Consider the following 12,295-nt stretch of genomic DNA (forward strand, 5'->3'; position numbering starts at 1 on the left):
CACTCATCTCTAGATTTCTTTATACTGGACTTTCTTATAAATGGACTCATGTAATATATGGTCCTTTGTGTCTGGCTTCCCTCAGCATAATGTTTTTCTTTCCTAAGTTTTTAATGTTTTACTCACTGTTCAGTTCAGTTGCTCAATCATGTCCGACTCTTTGCGACCCCATGAACCGCAGCACACCGGGCCTCCCTGTCCATCACCAACTCCCGGAGTTTAGCAAAACTCATGTACACTGAGTCGGTGATGCCATCCAACCATCTCATCCTCTGTCGTCCCCTTCTCCTCCAGCCCTCAATCTTTCCCAGCATCAGGGTCCTTTCAAAAGAGTCAGCTCTCCACATCAGGTGGCCAAAGTATTGGAGTTTCAGCTTCAGCATCAGTCCTTCCAATGAACACCCAGGACTGATCTCCTTTAGGATGGACTGGTTGGATCTCCTAGCAGTCCAAGGGACTCTCAAGAGTCTTCTCCAACACCACAGTTCAAAAGCATCAATTCTCTGGCACTCACCTTTCTTTATAGTCCAACTCTCACATCTATATATGACTACTGGAAAAACCATAGCTTTGACCAGACGGACCTTTGTTGGCAAAGTAATGTCTCTGCTTTTTAATATGTTGTCTAAGTTGGTCATAGCTTTTCTTCCAAGGAGTAAGCGTATTTTAATTTCATGTCTGCAGTCACCATCTGCAGTGATTTTGGCAGTAACACCCTTTAATATGAGAGCCTCAGCCATCCCTCTGGGTCTCCACACTGCCCTCTAGGGGCTATGTGGCCAAACTGCAGAGCTGCAGAAGCCCTTATTCAAGGAGTGAGAGCCCGCATCCTGTTGCCGGTGGCTCCTGGTGGGAAGGTAACTTTGGTCTGGGCCTGCGTCTGCTTCCAGACATGCACAGGTGAATCCTTACCCACGCTGAGGCTCTGTCTTAAAGGCTTCTACATCAGGCCCCACCAGCTTCCTGTTAATAGAAATAGAAGTGCCCTTTTCCTGGCACTGATGTTCGTCAAATGCTTTTCATGTGGGTTCCACTTAATCTTCACTTACCCCCATCATGACCCCATTTTATAGATGAGGAAAACTGAGGAGTAGAGGATGGAGCCATGGGCTCAGGCCCCGTGGTGTGTGCCTGGACCCACTTTCAGACCAGTGACTAAACTTTGGTTGATGTCATGTTGGTAGCTTGAAGTTGGCCAGGGTAGGAGTATTGACACCACAGAATTCAAATGCTACACACTTAATCCCAGGAGAACTACTGGTTAGGCGTTTCTCAACACATCCCTGCTGGCATCACACTGCCAGGGAGTGGTGCTGTGGTGCTGCCAGAAATTAGACCCTGGTTCGCCTAACCCTGGGCTTGCCTGGTGGCTCAGCTCGTAAAGAATCCGCCTGCCATGCGGGAGACCTGAGTTCGACCCCTGAGTTGGGAAGATCCCCTGGAGAAGGGAAAGGCTACCCACTCCAGTATTCTGGCCTGGAGAATTCCATGGACTGTATAGGCCATGGGGTCGCAGAGTCAGACACAGACTGAGCGACTTTCACTTTCAGCCTAACCCTTGGTGGCTCAGTGGTACAGAATCTGTCTTCCAATGCAAGACAGGTTACATCCCTGGGTCAGGAAGATCCCCTGGAGAAGGGAATGCGACCCATTCTTGCCTGGGAAATCCCGCGGACAGAGGAGCCTATTGGGCTGCAGTCCATGGGGCTGCAAAAGAGTCGGACACGACTGGACAACAAACAACAACAACAGCATGACTCCTGGTCTGTTACACTCCGCTTCTTCCATCACTGGTCCAGGTTTAGCAGTCTCGCTGCCCTGACGCCTAGCCCAGCGGTCCTCCACCTCCCCTGCTCTTTGGAATTCCACAGTGAGTTTGCAAAACTCCTGATGCCCAGGCAGCTCCCCAGACCAATTCAAGCACCATCTCTGGGGGTGCCTCCCACCCCCAGAGCATTGGTAAAGCTCCCCAGGTGAGTCCAGTGCACAGCCAGGGCTGAGAACCTGCCCTGCTCTGGGTCAGAGGCAGACCTTTTGTTCTAGAGGTGCCAAAGAGCCAGTCTGCACAGACTCAGGAGGCCTGAGCCCTAGCAGCCAGGGTCAGTCACCCCCTCACACAGTGGCCTCTGGGCATGATTTTCATCTGCTGGGGCCCTTCCCGGGCAGTCAGACCTGCTTTTTGCCCAGAGATCCTGAGGAGTGTGGCACTGCTCTTTTATTCCACGAGATGGGTGGTCCAGACCGCAAGGCCTTCTGGCTGGATCCCAGGGCAGGACGGGGAGAGGGCTTATGTCCAGCAGTCAGGAGCCCTGGCAAGGTCTCTCTGGAGCATGGGGCTTGGGTCCTATCCTTCCCTGCTTATCCCAGGAGTGCAAGGAAACCATGGGACTGCTAAGAAGGTGGATCCAGGACAGGCGTGGAGGGTGGTGCGATGATTGTTTTGCTGGTAGTTGCTTTTCTTCCTTTTGGGAGATGTGATAGGAACATCCGTTGTGCTCAGACCCTTTTCTGAAAGGGAAAGGCTTCATGTCCAAACGGAGCATGGTGAGTCAAACACAGAAAGCCTCATAATTTCAGTCACTCTCTGATAACATTTATTTTCACTCACGTGTCATCTCAGCTGTTCATATCTGCCATCAAAGACTATTTAACATGTAATATGTACATGACCTGTGAAACTGCTCCCACACCCAAGCCCTTTCGGTTGTCCCCAGGCTGAATGAGAAAACAGTTATACAAGTAACTGCCACACACATTTCAGAAACTTATTACCCGTGAAAGCATCCAAACTGTAGCTCCACTTATAAGAAAAACTACAAATGTTTGAAGATGCTCTCAGTTGATAAGTGTGTGCCTGTCACCTTAGTGCGAGCACGCTCAGTCATGTCCTACTGTTTGCAACCCCGTGAACTCCAGTCTGCCAGACTTCTCTGTCCATGGAATTTTCCAGGCAAGAATACTGGAGTGGGTTGTCATTCCTTTCTCCAAGGGATCTTCTGACCCAGGGATTGAATCTGCATCTCCTGTGTCTCCTGCATCAGCAAGCGGATTCTTTACCCCTGTGCCACCCGAGAAGCTATCGTCTTAAGCTACCATACATTTCACATTGGAAGCAGGCAACACGGGGCACATTTTAGTTTCCTAACTGGCCATGGAACGTAAGATTAATAAAAGGCCCTTCCACTGGCTACTGACTCACACCATTACAGAGGAACCTCTCTAAGCCAGCTTCGTTCCCTGGCTCAGTGAGACAGCTCTGGGTTCAATCTGGTGTTTACTTTCTGAAGCACAGAATCTAGATCTTGTTTTCCTGGAGTCACAACGGGCTAACCAAGAATCACGGGGCACAGAAAACCACTCAGCTAGTGCTGGCTGCGGCCCCACGAGTGACCACACAGCCTGGGGCAGCCCACCTCCTCCTGGGCTGATGACTCAGCTTCACATGTCGAGTTGGCACCGTGAGACGCTTGTGTTCAGGAACTGTTACAGAATCGGCCCTGTCATTTTCTTCTCCAGTCCTCATCTCCGGAAAAAAGTAAACATACAACCCTCAGTTACAAATTTTAATTAATTCCTGCTTTTCTGTGTCCAAGAAAGACTTTGCTTTTTTCCAAGGCAGACAGATGCTCACGTACCAAATCAAGTCTTAATTATCTCTACTGAAAGGCATCTCTTCTTAACATTCTGAGATGCTGCACCATTTACACATGACATTTAAAGCTAATGGGAACTGGGAACTGGGGCCATTGAAAATACACATTTTCAGACTTCCCTGGTGGTGCAGTGGTCAAGAATCTGCCTGGCAATGCAGTGGACATGGGTGCTATCCCTGGTCTGGGAAGATCCCATATGCTGCAGAGCAACTAAGCCTGTGTGCCACAACTACTAAGCCTTCATGCTACAACTTTTGAAGCCCGTGCTCTGCAGAAAAGAAACCACTGCAGTGAGAAGCCCATGCACTCTCTACAACTAGAGTAGTCCCTGTTTGCTGCAACTAGAGAAAACCCTCACGCAGCAACAAAGATCCAGCACAGCCCAAAATAAGTAAACAAAATTTTTTTAAAAAGAAAAAAATTGCATTTCATCTCCATGCTGTGCCTTTGCCCACTCTCTGTGGAAGCTTGAACTGGTGGTGAAAAGGCTTAAAAAGGAAAACAGCAAAAAAAAAGATATTGAAACACATTGTTAGAACAAATAACCATGTCATCATCAGTAAACTTTTACTGAGCCATTATTATGTTCAAGGAACTATGGATAAAAAAGGATTAAGACACAACCATTACCCTTTGTGCTTATGACCTGATTAAAGAACATGATATGCAAGAAAGGCAAAGAACAATGTGACGTGGGAGACTAATGCCAGTCACATGATGCAGTGGAAGTTGCTACCTAAGTTTGGAGGGAGGGACTGGAATGAATACTCAGCCTGCCTCTAATGAATGACCAGGCCGGGCAAGGTCAGTGCCAGAAGAAACCAAGATATAGGAAAGAGTTACTTGCCATTGTCCATTTAGCTCCCTGTCTATTCTGTACGCTTTAGATAATGGCTGTGTGTGTGTGTTCAGTTGTCAAGTTGCGTTCAACTCTTTGCAACCCTATGGACGCCAGGCCTCCCTGTCCCTCACCATCTCCTGGAGTGTGCCCAAGTTTGTGTCCATTGAATCAGTGATGCCACGCAACCATCTCATCCTCTGTCGCCTTCCTCTCTTTCTGCCTTCAATTTTTCCCAACATCAGGGTCTTTTCCAGTGAGTCAGCTGTTCGCATCAGGCGGACAAAGTATTGGAGCATCAGCTTCAGCATCAGGTCTAGAAAAAATTGCAGCTGTTTTTGAAGCTTAAGGTCACCCAGACACATCTTTTTTTTAGTTATTAGGATCAGAATGAATGCAGTCAAGGAGTCCTCCTGCTTCTTGATCCTTTACTTTACCTGGAATGTCAGACAAGTCCAAGAAAAAAATAGAAGGCTTGAAGGTTAGAGGTATGGTTAAGACAGAAAGAAGAGCAGGAAAATTCACACCTGGGGAGTGCTGCCTGCCACCTGCCCAACACAAAGGATGTCATTGGTGCCACGTGCAGCCTCAGGCAAGCTGATGTCTTTCCCCTGATGACGGGTTTCTGTTTCACTTCCTCCTGACGGGATGCAGAGGATAGGCTGTCTGCATCAGCACTCGCTGAGTTGTGTTTCTATTAGTGATTGTTGGTGGCCAGGGCTGTGCCTGAGATCATTAAGTTGGAAGTGCTGCAGCTTTGTCAAGCCAAGATGCCCAGGGTGCAGCCTGGGGCTCCTGTCTGCCTCTCAGGGAGTCGCGTGTCACTCTCTGCCAGGCTCTGGTGTCATCACTGGGCATCTGTGTCTCTTGACAAGGTGCCATTGTAACAGGAAGGACGAGATTTTAGACAACCTCCCTGGCCCTCATTAGGTCCTGTCATTCACCAGAATACATACTGGTCTGTCTTTTTCTTCTGCTCTGCTAATGCCTGGGCTGTCACCAGTGAGAACTCTTCACAAAAGGAGGAAGGGGGCTGAGTTAGGAGTCTAAGGTGCGAACTGTGTCTTATCAAGCATCTCATCATGCCCAATACAGGGAATTTAGGGCAGATTGCTGATTTTATAAAATTCTGCTCTTATTGTTCATAATGGAACAACCCAGAATTACAGGTTCAATGTCAAATGGAGGAAATGCTTGTGAATAAATATTTGGTGGAAAAAAACACAAGAAGCAATATAATCTACATACAACAGTGACATTTTTCACTTGAATACATGCGCATAAAAGAATATTGAAAGGAAATGCATCAGAATGTTAGCTCTAGGTAATGAAAAGAGAGATGTTTTTAAAAGTTACTTTCTTAAGTTTTCTACAGTGAGCTTGCATTCTTATACTCAGAATAAATATTCCATGGTGTATGAGTCCGCTCAGGCTGCTATAACAAAAACCATAGACTGGAGGCCTTAAGCAGTAGAAATGTATATTCTCACAATTTTGGAGGCTGGAAATTCAAGATTAAGATGTTGACGGAGTTGGTTTCTTCTGAGGCCACTCTCCATGGATTGTAGATGGCCAGTTTCTCCGGGTCCCCACATGGTCATCCCTCTGTGTCTGTCTGTGTCCTAATCTCTTCCTCTTACAAGGGCACCTACTGGATTCGGACACACCCTAATGACCTCATTTTAATCAATTCTTTAAAGACATTCTCTCTCTATAGAGTCACACATCCTGAGGTGCTAGGGGTCAGGGCTTCAATCTTGGAGTTTTGGAGGGTACACAAAATAGCCTACGGCCCAGGGTACTGTCAGAACTAACACTCCCTATGCCTGAGTCTCATCCAGATGCAGGAAAAAGAAGAGACCCCGTAATTTCATTCTGAGCTTGGTGACCCCTGTCTCCTCAGGGAAGGCCGAGGGGAATGGCAATATGCACATCACCCTCTGTGACTTCATCGTGCCCTGGGACACCCTGAGCACCACCCAGAAGAAGAGCCTGAACCACAGGTACCAGATGGGCTGTGAGTGCAAGGTAAGCTGCCACCACCTCCTCCAGGTGGACTGCCGGGGGTTGATCCCTGACTTTCCCAGGGCCTCTCAATCCACAGGGTCCTGACTTAGGACAGGGCTCTGGGGAGGTATGGTCTGCCCACAAGTGAGGGTGTCCAGCCAGGGACCTTTGGGAGGTAAGGGGAATCTGACCACGTAGGCTGCAGCTTCTAGGAAGGGAGCCTTCTAGCAGGAGGAGTTTTGTGGGCAGAACATGGGCCTTAGGAATGTCTTTCTACAAATGCACAAATGCAGAGACTTGGCGTGCCTTGTGAAAGAACATCCCAGATGTTATGGTTTTGCCAGTGTACCAGCCATTTCCACACATGGGTCCATGTAGATATGGGGTCTGTGTGTTGAGAACCCCTGAAGCCCCTGCCTTTCTTCTTGAAAGCACCCCAGAGGTGGTGCCAAACACAGTTATAGCAGCGCAAACGCTTAGATGCAGCCATAGAAGGTGAGGTCTGCGTGGCCCCCAGGGTCCCATTCTGTTGTCTCCTAATATCCCTCGGTCCCCGCCGCCCCTCCCCCAGCCCCAGCACAGGATGTGAGTCTGGGCCCGGTGTGGCCCAGAGATTGGCCTGTGCCGGTTCACACTGCTTCTGTCTCCTTCCTGCCCATCCTGGTAGATGCTCGCTAGCCCAGCCCTTAGCTTGTTCACAGTGTGAATTCTGACCCACAACTACTTGTAAGTCTAGCAAACTCCTCTGTGCCTAAGGTGAAGTTAAAAAAAAAGAAAACAAGTTCCTCCTTTTTCTTTGCACGGCCTGAAGGTTTGCACCCTCCCGTGGACTCAGGTTCTTTTACCAAGACGCTATTCATCCTTGCTGATCCCCTCGAAGCATCTGTGTGCTTGGGAGCAAGACGCTGTTCTTTTTACTTGAGTTGAACCTGTCTGATAGTCAAAACTCTATTGTTTTTGTTTTATTTATATATTATGAGACGTCCCCTTCCTTATTTTTAGCTGTGCCATGAGGCATGTGAGATCTTAGTTCCCTGACCAGGGATTGAACCCATGCCCTCTGCCGTGGACGTGCAGAGTCTTAACCACTGGCCCATGAGGGAAGTCTCTCAAGGCCCTTTATTGTTGTTGTTGTTAAACTCTCTGGAAGGTGGGGCTAAGCTGAAGCCGGTTTGTTGTGCTCAGAGAAGGTAGACCAGATGGCACAAAGTGGAAGGCGAGCTTACAGTAGCTAGGGGGTACAGAAAGGTTTCTGTCCTGTCTTGGACAGGCTGCCTGCTGCCACTTGGAGAGTCTGGGGCTCAGGAAAGCCTACTGATGGAGCAGGTTCCCTCCCTCCTTCCCTGCTGCACTTACCTGGTCATTCATTCTGCACACTGCCCTTGAACACCTTCACCAGGTGAAGGCCAGGTTCTGGAGACGCCCCACGAGTGGCCTCGGTCCCCAGCTGAATCCACCTCATGTCCCCCTTCCCAGATCACGCGATGCCCCATGATCCCATGCTACATCTCCTCTCCGGATGAGTGCCTCTGGATGGACTGGGTCACGGAGAAGAATATCAACGGACACCAGGCCAAATTCTTCGCCTGCATCAAGAGAAGTGACGGCTCCTGCGCCTGGTACCGCGGAGCAGCACCCCCCAAGCAGGAGTTTCTGGACATCGAGGACCCGTAAGCAGGCCACCAGCACCCCTGGGGCCGATCGACAGCGTCCAAGAGTTCAGACTGGTCCAGCTCCGACATCCCTTCCTGGAAACAGCATGAATAAAAACAGTCATCCAAGTGGCTTTAAGTTAGTGTGATTCTCCTCTCCACCCCCATCTTCATTTTAAACACACAGGTGTGGGTCTGGAGGCAGAGATGGGTCCCACACCCCATCCGCCAACCTGGGCACTGTGCATCTCGGTCTCCCGTCCCTGGGTGCGGGCAAAGGGCTGGACGCACAGGTGTCCCTCCTGGGCCCAGCCCTGGCACTGTCACAAACGCTGAGCAGACAGCACTTGGGGTCCCCAAGCCGGGTCAGGGCAGAGCCTGGAAATGTACATTTTGCGGGAACTTTCGAGGGTCATTGCCGGACTGTGTAGCAGGCCTACCAGGTCCCTTTCATCCTGAGAGGGGCATGTCCCTCGGTTCCTGCAGTTTCCACACCTCTGGCCCTAGGGTGGTGGTCCCTGCGCACCCCCTGTCTCCCCCACGCCCACCATGGACTCCCAGCGTCTGTGACTTCCGGGAGCAGCCCTGGACCAGTGGCTTGCTCTTGAAGGACCCCCAGTTAATCATATTAATCTGCAGGATTCCAGCAGGAGCTTCCCTCCCTGGCCTCGTAGAGATGTGAGGGCGGCAGGCTTCAGCTCCAGCCAAGTTTTTTGGGTCCCATCCCCGGCCCGCAGGACCCGGCCCAGCCCTTGAGGGAGTCTGTGACGTCCTGCCCTGGCGTAGATGTTTGCCAGGGAGGCCTGGCTGCCCCTAGAGTTCGTTCCTGGGCTGCTAAGGCCCCTCTCACACCCTCCTCTGTCTGGCCTCGGGCACCCAGGTGGAGGGGCATGAATTGGCTTTGCGAGGCGCTCTGTGTGGCCAGTGGCATGAACTCCCCCTGCTGTCTGGCACATCTTGAAGACATCAAAAGCTGGATCCTGCCCTGTCCCCCAACACACCTCAGAGCCCCCCAAGCAGGTGCCAGAGTTTTAACAGTGTGAGCTCCCTGGAAGACTGACCGTCAGTGTGCCCCGGGGGTGCAGGGGTTCCACAGAGTGAAGTCAGCAAAGCACAGAATGAAGATCTCCCTTGGGAAGGATGAATTTTGGCGGGGAGGTGGTGTTAGTAAAGCACTCATGGCTTTTCTGGGCCTCCAGAATACTGTGGCCGGCTTTAAGAGACATCTCATTCTGCTAAAGATGAATTCTTAGGGAATATGTGAACCCAAATTTACCGGTGTACCCGCCCTCCTCTGCTTATATTTCTTGTATTACAAAGATCTCCAAGTTAAGAAACTTCATAGGGAGCTAAGGAGCCTAGCTGTTCCCTAAAGATAGTTTCCTGATGCCAGTAAATCGGGGGTTAATGGAGGCAGAAATTTCTCAGTAACAGTAAAGATAATCTCCTTTCTCTCCCCACTTGTGCTGTAAAGGTCAACTGTCCTAAGTTTATCATGCACGCTATGCAAACACACAATGAAACTGGAGTCTGTTGGCCTGGGAGTAGTCGTTCTGCAGTTTTCCCAAAGTCATCTTCTAAGCCTGCTCTATTCTGTGGTGACCCCAAAGCACCTCTGAGACTCCTGACCCTCCCCCGCTGTGACATGCAGCCCCCATGCTCAGCCGGGGGGCCTGGTCAGCACAGATTTTGATGACCCCCTTTCTAGGGCAGACTAGGGGACTCTCCAGGAATTCAGCCCCGCTCCAAGGGCATCTTCATGTTGTGCAGTGATAGAAAGTTTGTAAGATGTCATAATGGACCAGTCCGTGTGATTTCAGTATATATAAGAACACCAGACCCTGCAGTCAATATAACACCCCACCCCCGTCTGCTTCCTGTACGGTGTTATCACATGTAACATTTACTCCTGTTTCTGCTGACTTTTTTTTTAATGTTTTGGTTTGTTTCTGACATCAGTTGTAATCATTCCTGTGCTGTGTTTTCTATTACCCTCGATAGGGGTTAGACTCGCACCTTTTTTTCCCCAAAGGTTTCTGCATCGTGGGAGCTTTGGATCCAGAGTGGATATGGCATGGTAGCTAGCCTATGATGGTGATTCCTTCAGACCTTTTCTTCCGTTCTTTGAGTATCATTGCTTTTCTGTCTCCTATTTTTTGTTCTCTGGTTCCAATTATTACAGAGCAAAGAATCTTTGTGTAGGTTGGTTCTAAAAAATGGCCTTTATATTCAATCCATGCACATTGGTCTTATAGCCATGCTGAGCAGGAAAAAAAAAAGTCAAGATGAAGAACACAATGGTGGCCAAGAATCCACTCAAATACTCTCAAGTCAATAATTGCCATATATATATAGTTTAAGAAGGCTCTCCATTTGGCATTAATTTATATGTTATGTTCTAAGCACTGCTCTTTCCTCCCTCTATTCTTGTCTTCTGCAAGCGACTCAAAGTATTTAAAATAAAGTTTACATTGTAGTTATTTCCAAATCTTTGCTTGATAAGTATTAAGAAATATCGGACCTGCCGCCGTAATTTAAAGCTTTGTTGATCTTGTTCGTTTTTGTTTGGATTTTTTTTTTTCGTTTGTTTGTTTTTTCAATTTTGGGGCAATGTGATTTTGCTGGAATATGAAGTCTTGAGACCTTCCTGTGCTGGGAACACGTGAGAGTTGTTGAAAGTCGACAAGCAGACAGCGCATGTCTCCGATGCTTTGTGTCTTTCTCAAGTGACCGCTCGGTCCGTGGACAATAAACAGTATTATCAGTGAGAATGCTGGCTGTCTTCATGTGGTCATTTCCGACGTTCTGAGCTGCCCCTTTCTAACTTTGGAACAGGGGAGGGTGGGGGTTGGTCTGCTGTTGGTTAGTCACTAAGTCGCGTCCGAATCTTTTGGGACCCCACAGACTATAACCGACCAGGCTCCTCTGTCCATGGGATTCTCCAGGCAAGAATACAGGAGTGGGTAGCCGTTCCCTTCTCCAGGGGCATCTTCCCGACCCAGGGATGGAACCCATGTCTCCTGCATTGGCAGGCAGATTCTTTACCACTGAGCCACCAGGGAATTCTATAGGTTGGTTTATCTCCTAAGAAACAGGCCTGGGGGCTTGGAGGTCTCCATGGGATGTGGCAGAGAATTAGGGCAGACGACAGTGAATATGGTTTCTTAAATTGGCCAAGAGGCAGGACAGGGTCCCTTCATTTGGTACATACATCTCCTTTTCTGTTATGGAGCATATCTCACACTCACACTCACACACACACATACAAAAACAGACCTGCATCCATCTTGCATCTCCCACCATCAACCCACTGTTTTCTTTCTCTGCACCTACTTGCCCAACCACCCTGCCCAAGGTTATCAGGAAGTTTCTAGACGTCAGTTTTGTCTGTTTTCGGTACGTATCTCTCAAAAAAAAAAAAAAGAAAAAAACTATTTTAAAAACCTTTCCAAAATACTTAAATCACACCTTGAGAACATAATTCATGAATGTCATGGACTAGTCGGTGTTCAGACACCGCTGATGGTCTCATAAATGCTTTTTTACAGTTTGTTGCTTTGAATCGGGATCCAGATAAGATCCACAAGTTGCAGCTGCTCCCTCAAGTCCCATGTTTACAGGTCCCCTCCTTGCCCCCTCCCTCCTTGGCATCGGTGCCTGTTCTGACCTGCAGGCCACATTTGGGGTCTAGACAAAACCATTTCATTTATTTTATGTGTTTAGGTCAAACGTGACTTTTTAAAAAGCACTTCTTATGGAAATTTTCAAATACATACAGAAATGCAGAGAATGACATCATAAACTCCATGCACCCATGATCCAGTTTCAACAATCTTCCCTTTTCTTGATCTTTGCAAATAGTTTTCAGTCCGTCTGAAGACCCACATATGGGGTGAGCAGATTGTTAGGGATCCTACCAGACACCACTGTCCCCCCACCTCAGCTTTGCTCGTTCTGTGAAAGAAAAGCATTGGGGGCAACTGAGGACAGCCTGGCGCTCGGGTCGGAACCCACAACAGACATGTGGGTTCAGAGTGGAAACACAGAAGCCTCTGCAGGACCGGTTTAGGATGAGGGTTGGGGGTGGAGGGTGGCAAGGGGGTGGGGGAGCCGCCCGGGCTGGTGAAACCCTTCATATATTTGAG

General features: G+C 49.0%; 1 protein-coding gene across 1 annotated transcript in view; it reads left to right on the forward strand.

Moving 5' to 3' along the window:
• The window catches only part of TIMP2 (TIMP metallopeptidase inhibitor 2), a 52,969-nt gene extending 42,048 nt beyond the window's left edge, over positions 1-10,921 (forward strand). The window contains exons 4-5 of the mRNA XM_043905338.1: positions 6,395-6,519; positions 7,975-10,921. Coding sequence (XP_043761273.1) covers positions 6,395-6,519; positions 7,975-8,172 — 323 coding nt within the window. The 3' untranslated portion in view covers positions 8,173-10,921. The remainder of the gene's footprint in view (positions 1-6,394; positions 6,520-7,974) is intronic.
• The last annotated feature ends 1,374 nt before the right edge of the window (positions 10,922-12,295 follow it).

This window comes from Cervus elaphus, chromosome 5, assembly GCF_910594005.1.
Source record: "Cervus elaphus chromosome 5, mCerEla1.1, whole genome shotgun sequence".
Classification (NCBI taxonomy): Eukaryota; Metazoa; Chordata; class Mammalia; order Artiodactyla; family Cervidae; genus Cervus; species Cervus elaphus.